General features: G+C 51.5%; 1 protein-coding gene across 1 annotated transcript in view; it reads right to left on the bottom strand.

Annotated features, from left to right (window-relative positions):
* Window positions 1-15: 15 nt before the first annotated feature.
* Window positions 16-21,781, bottom strand: part of MCTP1 (multiple C2 and transmembrane domain containing 1) — a 156,817-nt gene continuing 135,051 nt past the window's right edge. Inside the window, exons 14-24 of the mRNA XM_061570834.1 lie at window positions 21,645-21,747; window positions 19,905-20,007; window positions 18,777-18,878; window positions 17,633-17,707; window positions 17,217-17,336; window positions 12,919-13,029; window positions 11,564-11,620; window positions 6,750-6,859; window positions 4,795-4,904; window positions 2,569-2,666; window positions 16-1,488 (exon numbers count right to left, since the gene is read on the bottom strand). Of these exons, the coding sequence (XP_061426818.1) occupies window positions 1,417-1,488; window positions 2,569-2,666; window positions 4,795-4,904; window positions 6,750-6,859; window positions 11,564-11,620; window positions 12,919-13,029; window positions 17,217-17,336; window positions 17,633-17,707; window positions 18,777-18,878; window positions 19,905-20,007; window positions 21,645-21,747 (1,061 nt within the window). The 3' untranslated portion in view covers window positions 16-1,416. The remainder of the gene's footprint in view (window positions 1,489-2,568; window positions 2,667-4,794; window positions 4,905-6,749; window positions 6,860-11,563; window positions 11,621-12,918; window positions 13,030-17,216; window positions 17,337-17,632; window positions 17,708-18,776; window positions 18,879-19,904; window positions 20,008-21,644; window positions 21,748-21,781) is intronic.

Below are 21,781 nucleotides of genomic sequence, written 5' to 3'. Positions count from 1 at the left end.
TAATCGTGAAGCAAGTCTGTTCAGAATGTTTTTATTAGGATTCTGTACGACTACGGTTGTGGAATCTAAGAGGTCAAAACGTTAAGCTTTAAAGTTTTCTAAGAATGTTTGTATTGTGCCATGGTATTGCTAACATGGACACTCTTGGGGTTTTCTAAGTTGTAAATACTTTCAACACTGAAAAGTTGGGGGATTTTCAACCAGCACTTGTGAACAAACGTCTGCAAAATGAATACTTTATTTTGCGAGAGCATGGAAAATACAGCCATGACTGAAAGTCTCCAAAAACCTAGCAACATTTGCAAATTTGTTTATATATTCGTGTCTCTACTGTATGTTTGTACATTCCTCATATACTTCATACGTCCAATTGTACAGAAATAAAGCTATGATTTACATGCATCAGAACATTTTCATATTCGCTGCGTACATAATAGATGCAACTTGACTTGAAACGTATCAACGATGAGTATTTGCATTCGCATGGGTTCCGTTGGCACTCCTCTAGCCATTTTCAACCCCATGGCTTGGAAGACCAACGTTCATAACTTTGATTAAAATAACCCCTCGTCCCATCATTAAATCCAGATGATGTCATCTTTAAAAAAAAAGACTTGATTAAGACAAAAAAAATCCTTGAAAGGAAGAATCTTGCAATTCCAGCTAAATGTTTGAGAAAAAAAAAACATCGTCAGCCGGACTTGCATTTTGAGAAAATCGTTAATCGAAGATTGTTTAAAAGATGGCCCCTTTTTAACGCGTTTCCACACGCCCTCCGTCTTCACCAAAAGAAACCTAACAGGGCACCAGGGTCTGGGGAACTCCGCAGGGTTTAAAACTACATCACCTTCATTGAAAGTTAATTCTTAAAAGACGTAGTAAATTACTTAAGGTCAAAGGTGGCTTTCACGATGGCCCCAGTTCAAAATGTAAACATGCGCGGCTGGATGTGTAAACACCACAATTTTTTTTCCCCCGTCACGATCCATTGGAGTGCAAAGGCACGTATCTTTGCATTATTTTAATTTAATAAAGAAAACGTTTCCAAGTCGCGACAGACGATAAAATCAACTTATTTTTGTCCTTAAGTGGGGGAGGGGAAGTCACAGGCAGTAGCACAGCTACCTTTACGCATGTTTCAAACAAGCGTTTAAACGACAGACGAGACAAACCGTAAGTTTTGAGCATTGCACTTTTCGCTTAATATAAAATACACCATTGTCGAGAGGGTTAAAAATATATCACATTCACTGGCTGACAGTTATGCATTCTTACCGCATTGTAAAATACATGCATGGGTTTCAGATTTAAAAGGAGGCGCGACGTTGTCCCCGACAGATCTCCGACTTGGTCCCTTGCCGCATTTGCGATCGTAAAAAATAAAATACCGCATTCCTGTCTTTGACGCGCTGGCATCTACCCCGGGTTGCTACGTTTCTTCCTGCTTGGACTGGGCCCCAGGTCGTGCTTGATTTCCCGGTACTGAACCTGCAGCGACAACAGCAGCCCGTCGTCACGAACGAGATTGGCGATTAACACATCTCTGGCGACAGCAACAGCTTCATCAGCTGGGCCCTATGGGAGGTGAACCACGTGGGATTGTAAAGTACTAACCCGATTGATTGTTTAGAAAAGCCATTCGTCAATAACACTAGACTTAGGAAAAATATACAATGGGCGACGTTTTGGGAAACAGCCCTTCAGAGTCATCAAAGCAGAGCACCCTGGCTCGATTATGTATATATGTATGTAGCCAACCTTGCTAATCGGAGGTGCGGGGGAAGGACAACAAACTAAACACAAAAAGCAATTCTCAAGAAATGAGATGTCAAAGAAACAATGCGCGATATGAAAAAACTCGCACCGGAGAGCCTCCGAGGCACAACGCACGCCGGTGCATAACAATCTGGGCAAATTTGTGTCGTTAACACCCTCCACCACCCGACACGGCCATCCAGGGAGTTGGAGTTAGGGGTGGCATGTTGGCTAAATGTTAACTACCACACCTGCTGTACAGGTCGTGGGTTTGATCCCGTCCCTGACACCTGTATTTTTGGAATTTGCATGTTCTCCCCATGGGCATGTGGATTTTTTCCCTCCATATTTATAAACGCGTTTAAGAGTATTTGGCTGCTACAAATGTCCACATAAGCCACTTTGTTGAGCTATCATTTGTGGCCAGGTCGCTTCTGAAAAAGAGCTGTATAGCTCAGTGGGCCTTACCTGTTAAAATGAAAATAGATTCGTTGTAGAATGACTTCCGACTTCCCAGACATTTTTATTCTGGCTTCCTGGATCTTGTCCTGATGACGTATTTAAACGGCTGCTTGACTTGGTCGTGGGGTTCGTCCGCCAACGTATCGGCGAGTGAGCCGAAAAACAAATCGTAGCTGGCGCGCGGTAAAAACGCTTGCACACGTGAAAATTTAATTTGGCGGTCGGGTAGTGGAGAACTCTTGGCGAACGCACAATTTCGGGCAGAGATCGTTACGTGGCCTCACCCAAAAACAAAAATCAGTTGTGCGTCATAACAATGCGAGAAACCGATGTGCTGAGTGAGACACGTACCCTCTGCACATCGGAGGGAACCCGGGAGAGGAAGTCCAGCACCTCGTTGTTATCGATCTGATATGGATTCCGCAGCTTTTTGGTGAATTTGTTTATTCCTGCGAGGGAAGGAGAGAGGGAACACGGAGAGGAGGGAGGCTATCGTCGGCAAATCTCATCGCAGCAAAGCATGAGTTGCGTTTCAGGGTGGTCTGCATCATGGATAGAAACAAATATTTCGAACCTCTGCTTGCAACGTTTGCCTAAGCCCAATTTCAGGGCTTGATTTCTCACTAAATATATTTTGGGTCCCTCGTAGATCAGGATAGGTGACACATTTATAGCGGCCACAGCAAGTTGATAGCTAAATATATTTTTTACTTAAAAATGTTCACAGTATATTCATGCATTGATGTGGCTGGTCACAGTGGTACTGCAGTTACGATGGGGAGTGCTCATATAGCGGTTGTAGCGCTGTCCTACAAACCCGGCGACCCAAGTTCGCTTCCCGCTCACGGCCAACACCAGTGACAATTATCTGAACCAGTTCTGGGTCTTCCCTAGATCGACTCAGGTCTAAAATGAGTACCTGGTGCAGTGTGTAAATATCGCCACCAGGGATACAAAGGCAGCCGGGCGTGGTGCTGGCCACCCGCCCCCTCGTGTACCGTGCCGGCCTTCATAGGTGCTCCCTAACAGCACTCGCACCAACAGTCTGTTACGGCTTCGCGCACCTCCAATTAGCACGGTTGGCTCCGTACGGTGACAAAGAAGTTCAACATACATCCAAGGCTACACGGCGGATCTTTGTACTGCGGGTCAGTGCACTGGGCTATGAACTCGGCCACCTCGGTTTGATCCCTGGCCACGGCGAATATCAGTGGTCCGCGACATCTGAACCGGTTCTAGCCTTGCGACACCAATCTACATTAAAGAAACATCGTGGAGACGTCAAACCAAACCGCTGCCGCCGCCACCAGCACATGGCTTGGGGGGCAGGCCTTCATCCAGCCAAGGATTGACAACAGCTGAAAATTATTACCACCATCACTATTTATTATTCCAGGCTTTGACAAGCTCAACAACATGTGCTCGTGAGCTCTATTTTTATTTGCGAGGTGTGAAGTAATGAAAGGTGACAAATTGCTCAATTGTACGACTTCTATCATTATCGCCTCCGCATCACGCCGCAAACTTCATTATGGTAATTGGACAGCGCCGTAATGCTCGTCAATTTCATCTCCGTCCCGCGCGACTCGCAAGTGCAATATCCTGACAACTCTGGCGAGGCCCGGCGGGAGCAAGAATGAGATGTTTGTTAATCCCACTCCGGCAACTCCAGAGCCGTGGGTGTTTTCGATGCCCGTTATTCGTCCTCTCGGCGAGTTCATTCACATCATTTACGTTTGCGTTCGTCCCGTCCCCGCGGGCTCGCGCTAATTGTCTCGGAGGCCTCCAAAGAGCTGCTGTTTCAATTGGATCGACACTGGGCAAAAGGCCGGCACGAAAAGAAGGCCACTCCGCTTTACAGCCCCCAAAGATCTTATTAACCTCCGCGGTTCAGACAACTGTAGCGTTTATTGTTTTATTATTTATTCATCCCCCGGGACGGGCGGGAATGCGACGCGGAGCGTGCGTGGAAAGCCGCCGCCCGCGGTGAGGCCACTCGGAAACATCCCGGTGAAGTCTCGCCGCCGGTACCCTGAACGGGGCTTACTCGACGCGCGTGTATACGCTGGTCAATAACATTAGGCCGGCAACGAAACCCAGGCACGCGGGCGAAAATCTGACAAGAGCGATCAAACTAAAGTTGGACGGGCCACCAGGATCGGTGGCGCTTTTGCCAGAGCCGCACTCTCACACTTTTCAGTGGCGGGCTGCTGCACTCCGCGGAGTAAGAAACAAAAAAGTCCTGAATCCACGACTAGCCCGGGCCGGCTCAGCGCAGCCCAGCACAGCCCCCGTCCCATCCACTCGAGCCCAAGGAGGTGGGTGCACCCGTCACCCCCCCCCCCCCCCCCCCACACCAACCATGCCCAATGGCACCGCTCGCCCAGTGGCGTGGCTGGCACGGGGCCCCGCGACGAGGATTTAAACGGGGCCTCCCCCGTGTACCGATTTCCTCCTGCCCCCCTCCACCCCCCCCCCCTTTTCACAGCCCGGCACCCGAGGTGGCCACTCTGGCCCGCAGGGCTCCGGTGCGGTGGCGCCGCCTGCGCCCGCGATCGCTGTGCCGCAGCAGCTCACCCCACAGGAGGACGATGAAGCGGAGTGGGACGAGGTAGAGGACGAGTGTGACCACGGCCAGCACCGCCATGGCCAGCCACGACAAGAACGGCACCGTCCAATTAAACGTGCTGTGGCAGCACGCGGCAGCGGCAGCACACAGAGACAGCAGCACAACACGGTAACATTACGGTCATGCACATTCCATTTAAATAGAAACTAATCAACAGTCCTTTACTGCCATTTGTCAATCCACTGCTGGATGAGGAACCCTCCTCCATGCCAATGCTTCACCATGCCGCTCAGAACGTGGGCAGTGCATGAGACGTGGGAGCACAGCAGTGCAGCGCAACGGTAGATGTCGTTGACCGCCACGTAAGCGGTGCAGCCCTGCAAAGAGGCCTATGGCAGGGGTCGGCAACCGAAATAACGAGCAGTATTTCAAGAGCCGCAATGCACGCGGTGAATACGAGGAGACGGTGGTCCCTCATAGATAGCGTCACGAAGCGGTCCTTGAAGAGCCGCACGCTGCTCCAGAGCCTCGGGTTGCCGACCCCAGGCCCATGGCAACCTGGTGTGCATGGCGGTCACCCCGCGCAAGGACGATGCGGGTTCAACCGTGCGAGGCTCCCGCGGGTCTGGCGAGGTCGCGAGCGCCGTCGAACGTTGATTGAACCACGACGAGCAACTTAGTCGTGGGGAATTATCGGGGAGCCACCTGCGCTCGGCAGCCATGGAGTAAAAAAAATAACGAGGACGTCCGGCACGAATTTGGAAACGGAATTGAAATGAGTTTTGTCAACTCTAAGGTTTAGAAAATATTTTTTTAATTAAAGACATTTGCAGGGCTTGATGTACACGTATATGTAACAAAAACATGAACGAATCAGTGTCAACATTTTACAAATTGCCAGACTTGTCCCCAACTTGGCGTCATTTTTTCGGCCATAAACTATCTCTCCGCCACTCGGTGTGTGATTTGAATTTTTCATAAAAAAAAATTTTTTTAAGTAACATTTATTTCAGCCAATTTTTGGACACTGAGCATAAAGTTTTGGAATGCAATATCTGCAAAAATGTTGGCCGCCCTGACTGCTTGTCCAGTCGTGAAAAGAGAAATCTCATAAAACTGTAACAACGAGACCATGAATCTCTCCGTTCCAAGCTCAAGGTTTCTCGTGAGCAGCCAAACGCAAAGTTTCTCCACTTTATGGCACCAGCACCATGGACACGTAACACATGCATGCATTCATCAACGAATACTACCACAGTGGCGAGATGTTAACTACCTCGCCTGGTATACAGGACGTCGTGGGTTCGATCCCGATCCTGACGCCTGTATATGTGAAGTTTGCATGTGCTCAACGTGGTCGTGTGGGTTTTTCTCTGGGTCCTCTGGTTTTTCCCTCCACATTTAGAAACGCACCTTTAGAGTATTGGGCTGTGAGAAATGTCCACATGATAAGCCACTTCGGTTGAGCTATCATATGTGGCTAGGTCGCTTCTGAAACGAGAACAGGTCTGTCGAGGAGACAGTCATTCAGACTCTGTCTCCTTGACAGACCTGTTCTCCACCTGAGGACGGCTGCATGCGTTGTGGCCGAAACGTCGTGATAATTATTTATTATTTTTTGTTTTTATTATTTTATTATTTCCATTCTACGTGACTTTACCGAAAGAACCAAGAAGATGAATCCCTGCAGTCACGAAAGCTTTAAATCGAAAAATTGTGACAACTCGTCTCATCACTGGGGCAGTGAAACCTACTCCCAACGCCTCCCTCGCACACATCCTCGGCAACTTTGCAATCGTACTGACCATTCAAAATTCACTCCCTCATTTCCAGTCAAACTTTTCCTCAATTATATATAAATACTTTGGACACTGTGGATTGTTGTTTTTTTCTTTTCTTTTACAAAATACCAAAAAATATTTTTTGCCCAACAGCTGCGCTCCGTCCGGAGGGTGACGCTCACTTTTTGATGCTCTCGCACAGCGACGCGAAACGGCCGAGCAGGTTCTGAACACTGACGCACACCTCCTGGAACGCGTGCAGCTTCTCCATCAGCCCCTTGCGCTCCGAGTCCTGCGCACGCGCGGACGCACACACACACAAAGACCCCCCATGAAGCCTTAACAGACCGTTGGGGCAAGTGCTGTTAGCGAGCACCTATGAGGCCTGGCCCGGCACTCGAAGGGGTGGATGCCCAGGACCACGCCTGGCCGCCTTTGTCTCCCCACCACACCAGGTACCCATCTGCGACGCAGTTGACCTAGGTGAGGCCCAGAACCGGTTCAGATAATCGCCACTGGTGTTGGCCATGACCAGGAATTGAATTTGCGTGGCTAGGTTTGTAGCGCAGTGCGCTAACCGCTGCACTTCCGCTCCCCACTCCAGTGCACGCACGTGCGCACGCATACATACACGCATGCACGCATACACGCACGTACGCATACACGCACGCAGTCAGTTTGGAGCGCTGGCCGCTGAGCCATTGCCGGATGTGTGATCAGCCCCGTCGGCCGCTGAGCCCGAGCCGGTTTTTAATCGGTTAGCTGCACGGTGAACGCTTGCACTCTGCCGGGGGGGGGGGGGGGGGGGGAATTACTAAAGCGTGCCATGGACGTTAAAGACCTTTTGACGATGATCGTAAATGAGTGGTGCATTGAGCGCCGGTGTCTGAAACATCAAAATCACATTTTAAAGTCACCTGCGCCTATAATTGCGAGTACATATTTTGTGTAACCACTGCGCATGTAATTAAAAAAATTTTAATGCCCAAGATATTCTAATTCAATTTACCCATTTTTGCGTGGCTAAGTTTCGTTTATTCTTCCCCGTAAGATCCAAGGCAAACGTAGTGGCTGCGTGCGATGTGACAAATTATAATTATGAGCACACCTACTCCCGCGAACAAACGCGAAACACACAGGAGGACAACCTCCCCCGTCGTTTGCCCGGCTCCCAGCGACTGCTGGCCAAGTGCGCGTCGAGCCGGAGTAACCCTCCCCCAGCGGGGGGCCAATTGCTCGCTAATCAAACGCGTCAAGCGGCAAAAAAAAAACAACGTGTAACGATCCCACCTCTCACGAGTCCCAGTCGTCGTGTTTTTTCCGAGTGTGATTTTACGTCTCGTCTTTTTTACGTGATAAACCACAGCATCGCCGCGGTGTTCGTCCGAAAGAGATTTTTCTGTGGGGTAGCCGAGTGCGACCTTGGGTCCATGCCACCTTTCACACGTCGTCGCAAAAGTCAATCGTCCCGCCGCTCCAGGAGTGCAGTCTCTCCTGTAATCGCTCGGAGGTGGTCGCTTCAATGCAACTTACGCACAACTCTACTTGCCAGGCAGAGGGAGAATCGAAATGCACCCTTGTGTTGGCCAGGATTGAGCAAGGGCTTAACCCCAGGGAACCGGTGAGCACACACTTAAGATATTTATTGACTTATCGCTCTGTAACATCAAACAATTACATGCATTTAAGAACAGGCAATTTAAAATAATTAAAATAATTTGAAAAAATGTAAACTTGAACGAGGCTACAATTTGAAACAACAGACCGATCTCCGAGAGGAGAGACGTCGCAATTTAAGTGTTCAAATGCTCACGCGTGTGTGAACTTTAACACGCGTGTGAACATTAACGCACGCACATGCAACATCAGCAAGTTGATTTTGTTTTACCGAGGTCTCAGACAACCGCGTCAGAAGCAGCGGGGTGTTATAGATGCGATGTATTCTTTGTATTTGTGGATGGGGCATTGCGTCGATATACGTTTGTGCGGTCTGTTCTGGATGACCACAGTTGCACACTGGAGAGCTTTTCCCAGAGAAAAACTCGAGACACCAGGATGAGTCTAATTTGCTCGAGTGACCTGGGGCATTAGTCTGCCAGTAGGGGGGACAGAACATATTCCTGCGGAGGCAGCTGGTAGGAACGTTGGGTTGTTCGGTCAATGGCCAGGGTCAACGGCGGCGTGGTGTATTCCGCAAATATGCCCGACTGTGAGGGCGGGCACAAGCCGGCGTGAGTAGGTTAAACGTTGAGTTTTATAAGGGCACCACGGGGTGACCAGGCCCTCCCCACCCAGCCCCTCCCCACCCTCCCCTTCCCACTCAGCCACCACCCTCCCCACCCAGCCCCTCCCTCCCCACCCAGCCCCTCCCTGCACGACGGACACAATAATCCCCTGTGAGCTGATGTAACCAAGAGGTTCCTACCAGTACTAATGCTATGTGTATAATCCAAATCGAGTTACGTACGGTGTAATTTTTTGGGAACCTTGCAAAATTAGACCCCTGACGATGGCACACAACGGCACACACTCGCGAATGATGTCAGGGGATCTTTATGCGCCTCCGATGAGCACGGTTGGCTACGTGCGGTGCGAAAGAAGTTCAGCATGCATACGTACGTCAACTACCATTGAAGCGGATGGAAATGCAGGAATCTGGCCAACAACAAATTGAAATCGAGAATCCTTTTTTTTAGGCTCACTGGTGACCACGGGGGGCTGAGGCCATCAACTAGGAACTCGGTTTTAACGCAGGTGGCTGAAACACCCGGGTTTGCGCCCAGGTCAGAGGTCGCAAACGGGTTTTGATTCCTTACCCGTACCCGTACCTGGCCGCACCAGGGTCGCAAACGGGTACCCATACCCGTACCTGGCCGGGTACGGGTAGCCGGGTATCGGGTAGGGTACGGGTATCAGGTACCCGGTTGCGACCTCTGGCCCAGGTCCTCGGCAGTGCTGGCTCAGGTTTTAGAACCCCGGCCCTCCGAGCCACTCGACAGCAGCCGCCTTCCTCAATTCCACGACACTTCTAGGAAAAGCACGGAATTTTACTCAAACTGCTGCGCAGAAGAACGCTGGTAATGGGGGGGGGGGCAGCCGTGGATTCGGAGGTGGGGGGCGGTGGTTGAGGGGGGGGGACACACGCATGGCAACCGCGGCACGACTCGTCTGAAAGAGCCTGCGGGAGCGTTCGGCCGTCCGGTGCCGCCCTGCCGCGTCGTCGCCCGGGCGTACCGACGTCCCCCGTTAGCGGCGGCGGCGGCACCCGGCACCCACCCGCAGACAATTTGTTATTTCTTCAGCACGGCCCCACACAACCCCCCCCCCCCCCGCCCCCCCGCTGAGAAAACGTCCCAGCGCCTTACAAACTCGGAGAGCGTTTAAAGAACAAGATTTCACAGCTAATAACACACCGTTAATGAGCCGCCTTGAAAGAGAAATTTAATTACCCCAAGCTGTTTCCAACACTGTGTTTTTAATTAATTTCTTAATCTCTGGGTATTAACAATGGACTTTGTTAATTTAATAACAAAATGGAAATAGCAACGGTATTAGCGGTTGGGTTTTAAGTTTTTTTTCCACGGTTACGCTCGACGTATCGGTAAAAATGTTACGCGAAAGGTTCCCGCAAAGTTTGCTCGAACGCCGCAAATGCCTCCTGGTTTTCATCGTTTCCCCCCATTGGCATCTGAAGAAAATGAATCTCACTGTCATAACATCCGGTAAATTATCCACGACTCGGGAACAGATATAATCTCATGTTTCATATATATTTTTTAAAGTTAACCCGCAAATAAAATGAAAAAAATATATAGGCTGTCGTTGTTCAGCCGCCTTGCCCCTTTATCCGCTAAAGCTGCGTGATCGTCTGGCCGGAGCGGTCTCCCCGCGGAGTGAATGACTTTCAACAACGGCCCGGGGGAGAGAAACGGCGGTGCTCGTGCGCGGAGGGGACGTGAACCTGCCGCGCAGTTCACCGTCACGTGACCCCGCAACGGGATAAATGAATGGGGAGAGTTTAAAGCGGGGTGAACCCAAAGGGGCTTGAGGCACGCGGTCCCATTCAGGCGCTCTACAAATACGCACTGTGTTGTACGCAACACAAAATAATCACTCACGTCGTTGCAGAAAATTAAAGTGGCACAACATAAACAAGCAGGCAATACGCTTGCTTCTGCAAACTCCGGACTCGTTTTGACATTCGGTGTCTCATTAGCCGAGTCAGGCTTCCTTGAAACAATTATTGGTGAACTGCCAGATGTTTAAAGGCAAGGACCCTGTCCGATGGCGTGATGTCGTCTTCCTCGCCTGGAGTACAGGAGGTCATGGGTTCCATCCCGGCCTTAACGCCTGTATACTTGGAGTTTGCGTGCTCTCCCCATGGTCGTGAAGATTTTTTTTTCTCCGGGTCCAGTTTTCCTCTCCGCATTTAGAAACACGCGTTTAGTGTCGTTAGCTGCTATACATTTCCACTTAATAAGACACTCCGTTGAGCTCTAATTTGTGGCCAAGTCGATCCTGACATATAACTAACAGCTCAGCGGGCATTATCTGGTAAAATAGACATTTGTTTACTTTTAGAACATTTGTTTGACTTAACGCTTTCGTGACTGCAGGAATTCATATTCTTTGGGTCTTTCAGTAAAGCCACGTAGATAGAAAAAATATTTTTATTTTTTATTTTTTTTCCATCTACGTGGCTTCATCGAAAGACCCAAAGAATGTGTATTTATTTACAGGGATTTGCTCAACTTTCCTATACTCTGCACTCCTATCGTGTTTTGTAGTGTTTGTTGTTGTAATTTTCTGACCCGCCTCGACTGGACATCTGTGAAAAAGAGCTGTATAGCTCATCGGATTTCTCCAGGATAAATAAGGATTCCGATTCTGTTCGACAGTTAAATGCCAAAGCTCGATAATAACACAACATAATCTTAAACTTAGACAATTTGCATATATTGTAATGTATTGCACTGCAGCAGACCGCTTAGCTCACCTTGTCGTCTCTCTCATCATCGTCGTCATCATCCACCACCATGTCCTCCACCACACACTGCGGAAACACGCAACCAATGTGAGGCGAGCGACAATGGGGCAATTGTAATGCCGCACTCATTACGCACAGAGCGCTCGCCACAAATAAACCACGGTACCTCGCTGATCTCGACAAGGAGCATGAACCTTCACGCGACACTCCGCTCATCCTCACAGCGGCAGCAGCTTTTGGCTCGCCATCGAACAAAGACGGCCACCGCATCGTGCGCTTTCAGATGCGCTTCTGCGGCCGTCTGGAACGCTCTTTCTTCCAATATCACTGGAGCTATGCACTTATAAATCGAGATTGAAAACTCATTTCTTTAGAACTGCTTGTTGTGCTTAGTTTGGTGTCCTTACCCCGCACCTCCGATTAGCGCGGTTGGCAACTTACGGCGCGAGAGACGTTCAACATACATACCTACAATTCCGAGATCAACATTAAATACTTTGCTAGCTCAGAATACATGCATTGAATAATGCGTGCGAGAAAACACGGTCGATTATTTATGACTAATGCAATGTGTGTTAACATTTAGGCTGTTGGAACAAACGAGTCAAAGAAGAAAAATTAAGTGGACAATCCATGGCCCGACACTACATGCCCAGGGCTAGTGATTGAGTGAGAGCGGCGATTTAAAAACGGGCAAGAATGTATCCATGTATCCGTGTTGTGCCTCCAAAAAACTTGGTAGCTTTACGTTCACCTGATCCAGCATTGTGTTTCACATTAGGCAATGCTGCAGTGAGCACGGAGCAATATCCTCAGAGATGCGATGAATGATCACAGTTCGGGATGACCCTGCCCCAGCAGGCCCTGCCCACTACCCAGGTAGCCCCACCCACTGCTCAGGTAGCTCCACCCACAACCCAGGTAGCCCTGCCCACTACTCAGGTAGCTCCACCCACAACTCAGGTAGCCCTGCCCACTACTCAGGTAGCTCCACCCACAACTCAGGTAACTCCGCCCACTACTCAGGTAGCCCTGCCCACTACTCAGGTAGCTCCACCCACAACTCAGGTAGCCCCGCCCACTGCTCAGGTAGCTCCACCCACAACCCAGGTAGCTCCGCCCACTACTCAGGTAGCTCCACCCACAACTCAGGTAGCCCCGCCCACTGCTCAGGTAGCTCCACCCACTGCAAGAGGCCACCTGCGTCTCTTTGCCCGCATCGTGAGTCAAGCACGAGGCCAGAACATTTAAAACAACTGAGCACAGATTCCTGATTCTTACTAAAGGCGCTGTGGGGGGCGGTGGTAGTGGTGGTGGGATGACAGCCTGCAGTCCAAAACCGCCGGGACTGTGCCGTCACTCACCGGTTCCTGGGGGCTGCCCGTTCCCAGCATGACGTAGTGGTAGATGAAGAGGAGCAAGAGACCCAGAGGCAACATGTAGAGCTCAAAGTTCCACACCGACACCAGGAACAGCTGCGCGCAACATGCAGGGCCATCAACTTCTGCTATAAACAACAACCACCGTCCTTTACATCATCAATCGCCGTCACTTCCATCAACACCCATCGTCCACTCCATCACCTGACGTCGCTTACAGCAACCTCTATCAACACTTACAGCAGCGGCTCCCATCAAATCAACATTGCAAGTTCCATCAAATCCCATAGCCGCCAACACTAATAATAACAAAGTCGCAAGGCTCTTTCAAGCAGGGATGTTTGACCAATGCCACGAGTGAAAGTTTGGCTGCGTGTCGGAGGAAACCGAGGGACCTGGAGAAAACTTACCCATAATTCTCAAAGCACCAAACGGATGGATTCAATAATCTTGCAGCCCAGACCTTCAACACATCTGGCGTTCCCAGACAGTGGTCCCATCCGAGTGCTAACCTGGCTGAACCCTGCCAAGCTTCCGATATTTGACCGGATCAGTCGCTCTCACGGCGGATTGATTACTCTTGCCATCCTCAAGCCCATCGCAGAGCCCAGCAGGCAGCAACATCGCGGTGTATTGAAGGTGTTTGACGATGTTACCCGTCGACGAGGTCTTTTTCTTCGTCTTTCGTACGGCTCATGTGGATGCAGAGCAACAGCTACAATTTCACATTCAGGTGGCCAAGCCGAGATAACCGCGTCAGGAGCAGCGGAGTGGTGTGTCGCTGGAATGTCTCCTTCGTATTTGTGGATCGGGGCAATGCGTCGTCACATCGTGTAAGGTCTCCTGTTCTGAATGACCACAATGACACACTGCTACTGGAGAGTTTTGTTAAATTTTTCCATTTCATCTTCTTGGTTCTTTCGGTAAAGTCACGTAGAAGGAAAATAATAAAATAATAAAAATAAAACATAATAAAATAATTCTCACGACGTTTCGGCCACAACGCAAGCAGCCGTCTTCACACCTGTTCTCCACCTGAAGACGGCTGCTTGCGTTGTGGCCGAAACGTCGTGAGAATTATTTCATTATGTTTTATTTTTATTATTTTATTATTTTCCTTCTACGTGACTTTACCGAAAGAACCAAGAAGATGAATCCCTGCAGTCACGAAAGCTTTAAATCGAAATTTTTCCATTTGTTAATCAGGTATCCGCATCAACTGCCATGGTTTGTGCAGCGAATGCAGTGCAGGGTGAACAATGAGCGACATGTGCATGGGGCAACACCATGAAACGTCCAGCGAAGCGCCCGCACGCAGAGCTTGCGCGTGTGAGTCTCCGCGTGAGAGAGTTTAATTCAAACGCAGTCTTGTGCTGCCTCCTAGCGAGCGCGGCGTGGGGCGACGTACCCGCTGGCCGCACGCACGAGGCGTGTCCAAGTAAATGTGACTACCAATGCCACAACACAGTCGCAACACATCGAGCCAGAGGCTCTGGGCATTGATCAAGAGACGCAGCGAGCACAGGGCATAGAGTGTGTGTGTGTGTGTAACAATGGGAACACGTGGGCCAGGTACGTTTACAATCAACGTTGCGTTGAAAGTGTTTGGCCGCTATAAATGTGCGCATGATAAGCCACATTGTTGAGCTATCATTTGTGGCCAGGTCGCTTCTGAAAAAAGAGCTTTATAACTCGATGAGTCTTACCTGGTTACAAATGTTTTTTTTTTATTCATGTCGAACTTCTTTTTCACTGTACATAGGTGCAGGTAAAAGGTACTCTGCTGAGTATAGCGTGGGAGAAGATAGCGACTCGCGTCAATTATTAAGCTTGTGATTGCAATGCCTCGCATCACGAACGTAATGAAAGGTGTTTGATTGATTTTGTGTGGGTTGCACCTAGGGGAGAGGTGGTGCAGCGGTTGGCGAGTTCCATCACTGGTGACAGCAAACATCAGTGGCAAGTGATAGCCGAACCAGTTCACCGATCTGCATTGACCAGCAGGGTGATGTATGGCCAAACATCCCCCATGAACGACACGGTGAGTGGAAGACTTCATTCAGCCGTGGACTGACGAGAGGCTATAAATGATTGTTATTATTTCCACTGTCATACATTCTATCTAATTAGGTATTTGTTACCCTTAGAGGCACTAGAGGCGGTAACAATCACTATACACATATATATATATAACACTGATTCTGGGATCGAATCGTAATTTTGAATCGTGACAATTTGGCAAACCGGAGGACAGGCAGGAGTTGACTCATTCCGCCCGTAGCGACGAACACAAATGAGTAAATGGGTGACTGAGCAGGTGTACGACTGCAGGTGAGGGCCGCTGAGTGAGCGAGGCGGTAAGTGAGGCTAGGGGTGTGTGGGCGGCGGTCGAGGAAGGGGGGGGGGGGTTGGTGATGGGAGGTGAATTCCTCCGCCCTTACAACGGAGAGCGACCGCAACATCGCCGCCGACTTGGCACGGCGGCCTCGTGCGGTCCAGAGGCGGAACAGAAGCAAAGTTGCGGCACACTGTGGAGACCTCCAGCCCACAGGCGGGAGGGTGGGGGGGGGGGGCAGCCACTGTGGGGTCAAACGTCACGGCCGCCCCGTTTCAAGTCATCTCTTTTCGCGATGTTAGTGCGCGCCTCCCGTCATCTCCCAGCTCGCCCCGTATGGTGGGGTGCACGACCCTGCACCCTGCACCCTGCACCCTGCACCCTGCACCGTGCGTGTGTGTGTGTGTGCGTGCGGGTGTGTGTGTGAGGAGCAGTCGCCCTCCAACAACAACGGAGGGCGGAGGAGCGACGCTCACAACAACGAGCGGAGCGCCGGGTGGCTAAAGCACAGCAAGTTGGCACAGTAGGGGGCACAGGTAGTGCATCAGCCAGTCATCTCGGTCATCTCGGTCAGTCGACCCGTGGCACCTGGGTCTGCCCCGTGACCTCCTGCCAGCGGGCGTTCGACACTTCACGTGGCCTCAAGGTGTACTTGGCCTGGCACAAGCATCGTGGTGACGTCACCGCCACTTAGTGGCGAATGGCGGTTGTTGTTGTTGTTGTTGTGTGAGGAGCGGTCGGGTAGCAGTTAGCGCGCTGCGCTCCGAACCTGGCAGCCCAAGTTCGATTCCCGCTCATGGCCAACACCCAGTGACGATTATCTGAATTGGTCCTGGGCCTCCTCTAGGTCGACCCAGCCTCAAATGAGTACCTGGTGTGTTGTGTAAACATCGCCACTAGGGAGACAAAGGCGGCCGGGCGTGGTGTTAGCCACTCACCCACTCGTGTGCCGTGCCGGCCTTTCATAGGTGCTCGCTAACAGCACTTGTCCCAACAGTCTATACAGGCTATACGGGGAATCTTTGTATTTTGTGTGTGGGTGTGGTGCTGGCCACCCACCCCCTCGTGTCTTTGTGCGTGTGTATGAACCAGGGAGTGCTGGCGCAGTGGTTAGCTCACTGGTCTATGGACCCGGAGGCCCTGTTCTCCGCTTTCCTCCCACACAAAGTAAAACTCTTTCATAAAACTGTCCAAGCACCCCAAAGCAGAACCTGACTGAAAAAACACTTCGACACGAAGTGGGGGTTTCCTGGTGCAATGAGAACCAGGGAGTATAGAGTGACACAATGGTGAACGCACCATGCCGGACACCCGATGACCCGAATTCGATTCCGGGCCACGGCTATCATCAGCGGCGATTACTTGAACCGGTCCTGGGGCCTTAAAATGGGTCCCTGGTGTTGTACGCAGAAACAGCACCGGGGAGACAAAGGCGGCCAACCGGGCGTGGTCCTGGCCGCACCCTCATAAACCGTGCCGGCCTTTCATAGGTGCTCGCCAACAGCACTTGCCCCAACAGCCTGTGTATGGCTACACGGGGAGGGTAGAGGGACATCCGTCTTTGCTGTGTGCGTGTGCGAGCGTATGTGAGCTACGCTACGAACCCGCCGACCCGAGTTCGATTCCCGTTCCCGGCGCACACCGGTGACGATCATGCGAACCGGACCTGGGCCTCCCCTAGGTCGACTCAGCCTCAAATAAGTAGCAGGCGCGGTGCGTAAATATCGCCGCCGGGGGAGACAAAGGCGGCCGGGCGCGGTGTTCGCCACTCACCTCCTTCGTGTGCCGTCTTGGCCTGTATAGGTGCTGCTACTCGCTAACGGCACTTTCCCCAACAGTCTGTTACAGGCTAAAGGGGGGGGGGGCGGTGGGGGCCTTTGTCTTTGAGTTGAGCCCCGGGGGCCGCGGGGGAGTTGAGGCGAGGTCACGGTGTTCGCGTTTCACCTACGATAAAGGCGGTCACGCTGCGCGGAGGAGAGTCCCAGTTGAAGCAGCTGTTGATGTAGTGAAAGGCGTTCACCACCGCCATCACGCACCGCCGCACCCGGTTGAAGTTTTGCAAGAGCAGCTGAAAAAACAAGAAGTGAGCGCCGCGCGCACGTGCGAGCGAGCGTTCGTGAGTGTGCGCTGCGTATACGTGCGCGCTCACAGTGCACGCGTGCAGATACGTGCGTGAACGCGCACGCCGGACAAAGACAAAAATCCCCGACCCCCCCAATCCCCATGCAGAACATACAAACTCTACGCAGGAAGGCGTCCCAGTTAGGTATCAAACCTCGGTTCCTTCTCACTGCGAGGCGCAAATGTCACTGCTGCCACGGTCGAGTGGAAACGAGTCGCGAGCAGCGGGTTAATGCCTTTTACCTGCTTGGAGAGTTTCGGGTGCTCCTCCATGTATTTGCTCTCCTTGGGTAGGAATGTCCGTATGCTGGCCTTGACCTGAAACACCAAAAGGCGAAACACAACGGCGGCTACGGTGATGGAAGGGGGACGGGCTCCGGTACCCTATCCGGCAACAGATGCAGGTGTTGAGTTTGTTCAAGCAGCAAATATCGGGTAGTACATTAATCACACATGCCTGTGGTAAAGCATGCAAACAAACACGCTCTGATGATGTATGCATTGTTTTCGAAACCGATTGGCCTACACCCGAGAGACAGATTCTTTTAGGGACTTGTTTCACCAGGAGTTAGACCAGAGAACGCCAAAACTCTAAGAGCACAGAGAGCTGATTCCCCCGCACCTCCGATTAGCACGGATGGCTAAAGAAGTTCAACATACATACCTAATGATAATTACAGATAATGATGATGGTGATGATAATAACAGGCCCCATTTCATCAGGTGAAAACCCCATGGAAAGCAAACTCGAGTCGGCTTGATATCTCCTATCCAAGGCCGTAGCCACGGAGTCAACATTGGGGGGGGGACCAAATCTTATTTTTATTTTTTAATAATGTCTAATAGTGTATTGTATTACATTGCTCTGTTTTTTCTTTTTTACCTTTTCTTGTTTCATTGTATGTAATGGCAGAGATTAGGGATTAATAAAGTACAACCATAACCACAATCATATAAACAGAAATCTATCTTATAGCAATATATTGGGGGGTGGGGGCATTTTGAGCATATTTGAATTTTGGGAGGAAATGTCCCTCCCAATATACATTATAATTTCGGCCTTGCTCCTATCACATCTCATCTGTGTTACGTCACATGCCATCTCAACCACTCCAATTCCCTGCCGCATTTTGTGCCAAGGGGACCCAATCAGTGGCAGCTGTCCCTGTGCTCTCCTGTGGGCGTGGCTATGCCGAGTAGTGGGCGGGGTTGACAGCAGGGGAGTGGGTGGAGCCTGTTGGGCAGTGGGCGGGGGCTAGTGGCTATTGAAAAGTGGGGCGGTGCTGACTGGAGGCCGAGGTTGCTTCCAGCCCGCCACGTGGTTTGCCCATTGAGCCTCCCGGGAATTCCTGGAGCCACAGGACAACACGGGCACGGCCCCACTCACCGGATTGTAAATCACTTCCATTTCCACGAAGAGAGTGCCTTTGGTGCACGCGGTCAGGTGCTTGTTTTTCAGCACAAGGCCCTTTTCCTCCCCGTTTTTGACCTGAGAGAGAGCAGGGTCCGGATGGGCGAGGCATTTAAATAGCGACCGGCTCCACATGCCCCCACCCCCCGCCACCGCCAGCACCCCCCCCCTCCCGTAGTGTGGCTCCACATGACGACCTTAAACGTGTCCGGAAATAATTACTGAGAAACGTGCCCATCGACAATAGGATGCGAAACGACACCGCCAGGCTTGGCGATGAGCAGCAAAAATAATCGTGGTTCTTTATAAACGCCACGGGGCAACATTGCGGGCAGCAGAGGACAGTGCTGATAAAAAAAGATACATCGTTGTATCATACCATGCATAAATAACAGAATAATTAATGGACCCACACCGCTGGTTCATTTAAAGCATACTCTAGCCATGACCGTTGGAAATGTTGTGCATTTCTGTTGGAATTAGACATCCGTATTGTTTGTACCATCTCATTTGCAACCTTTTGTCTACTCAGCCGGTACAATTGTGGCATTCGTGTGTTCACGTGCATTCCGTTTGCATGAATCGCAAACGCTCGATTCCCACGCGCGTGACTCGACGCGTTGATTAAACAACAAAATCGACATCAACCGATGGGTCGGTGCATCCCGACTCGCCGAGTGCTGGCGTAACACTCCCCCACACAGCCCCTTGGAGTCCAATTCAAACAGAAAAACTCGAGGCTTGGGAGGGGGCCCTTAAAGTGACACTAACCCCCCCCCCAGCACTCCCCACCCAATATGATTCTCTCCATCCCATCTCTGCCCGCAAACCAGAGGTCGCAAACGGGTTTCGATTCCCCGTACCCGGCCGCACCAGGGTCGCAAATGGGTACTCGTACCCGGCTGGGTACGGGTACCCGTTCCCTACCCGTACCCTACCCGAAATGAGTGACAAACGGTTACTCCCGTACCCGGCCGCACCAGGGTCGCAAACGGGTACTCGTACCCGTACCCGGCCGGGTACGGGTAGCCGGGTATCGGGCAGGGTACAGGTATCGGGTACCCGGTTGCGACCTCTGCCGCAAACCCTCCCTGGGGGTCTCACCGAGAGCAGCGGGATCGCCACCTTGCCCAGGAAGTCGACGGTGCGGTCCCAGTCCTCGTCGTAGACGGTCACCTCCAGCACCGAGTGGATGTCCTTCAGGTTACTGAACAGGGCGACGACGCACACAGGGGGAGGGGGGGAGGGGGCGCCGTCATCACCTCGGCTGGCCGGGTCACGGGCGAGCCCGGCCGTTCCCAAGACCACCAGGGGAGACCACCCGGGCCATCGGACAAAAACCGCCCTGAGTATCGGACACGAGCCTGCACAGGTATACACCGGGGGAGCGGACGCACGACCCCACGTGAGCGACACACGTTCTAGCAAACCGACCTTATCCGCGACAACCCTACCGTGTTCAACTGCACTCTTTGTCGTTAAATTAAATAACAACAACAGCAATCATTTGGAGCGCTCTTTTCAATCCGCTGCTGGACGAGCGGCTTCCCGCGACGTGCGAGTCCGCGTGGAGACTGTGCGAGTCGCCTCCCGATACCCTGCTCAAGTCTAGGTGACCGTGGGCCCTGTGTCCGCTGTGCCGTCACGAGCGCTCTCGCCGTTGCTCGCTCCCATCGCCTCCCTTCTCAAATTCCCCCTCACCTTGCTCATTTCGGAGCAATGCGTTCACTCTTATTATCTGCATTAGCGTTCTTAGCTGCCGGCCGCTCTGCGCGAGGGACGTTGGTTCGTTGGGGGGGGAGGGGGGGGGGTTGGGTAAAGTGCCGTGGTTCGGCAAAACACGATTTAAAACCCCCGGCACGCAAAATCTCCCAAGTTGGCGCTGCCGGGGGCCCCACCGGTCATCATCGCCGTCGCCGCGCGGTGCGAGCTTGACGCGCGACGAGTCTGCAGGCGCGCGCCAGGTGTTTCGCGCGCGGGGTGAGTGCCGAGCGGCTTCGCAGGAAAACCCAGCAGAGGGGTTCAAAAACAAAAAAAGAAAACCCCGCGTGAAGAATTTGGCCAAGGCCAGATATTTCCACTGACCTGTGGCCGGGGGTTTATCAAAGACAATGAGGTAATTAACTCAATTAACTCTCGCCCCGCTCTTATCAACACACGGAGAGAGAGAGAGAGTGTGAGCCATGGGATCGGTAATTTTTACAGGGAGGCCAAGGAGGTCGGGTTTGACCTTTCGACCTCGCGCTGACGTCCCGTGGTCGTGCAAAAGGAGACTCCCACGGGGCACGAGCGGAGCCACGCAAAAGTTTGGGGGCCCCAAGCAGCTCAAGGGGCATCAGATTCGTGGAAGAAGGAAAAAAATATATGGGCGCATCAAAGATGTCAAATTCGGATCCTTATGAATGTCTCAAGCCAATTAATCGCTTACGCCTCAATCATGTCAGCGTCTCCCGTCTCACGACATCTCGATTTCTTATCTACATCTCTTCGATCATCTCCCTAGGGACTGTATCAGGGGTCGGCAACGAAAATAATGAGAGGAGGAATTTTTTTCTTTCGAATTCGGTAAAAAGCTCAATATTTCAAGAGCAGCAATTGCACGTGAAAACGAGAGACGGTGGTGGTCCTTAATAAATAACGTCTAGAAGCGGTCTTCAAAGAGCCCCACGTGGCTCCAAACCCACAGGTTGCCAACCCCTGGACTATATAATATAAAATTAATAGAAGGGGGGATAGAGGGAGGTCTAAAAAATATATTACTGCTTCGGGCCCTCCCATTGGGTCATCGCCACCAGTGCCCCCACCAAATCCGTGGGTGCCACCACTGCGCGGCACGATACTCACAACGTGAACACCTTGTTCCACTCCGGGTTGAGGGTCTTGTACACGGTGTGCGTGAGCAGACGGTCGTTGCCGAGTTCCACCACGCAGAACGGATCGCTCTTCCCTGTGAGAGAACAACGAGTGATGGATATCACAGC

This window comes from Lethenteron reissneri, chromosome 46, assembly GCF_015708825.2.
Source record: "Lethenteron reissneri isolate LAM-NWPU_2019-01 chromosome 46, ASM1570882v1, whole genome shotgun sequence".
Lineage (NCBI taxonomy): Eukaryota > Metazoa > Chordata > Hyperoartia > Petromyzontiformes > Petromyzontidae > Lethenteron > Lethenteron reissneri.
The sequence above is the reverse complement of the archived record's forward strand: the minus strand, read 5'-3'. Positions and strand labels throughout refer to the sequence as shown.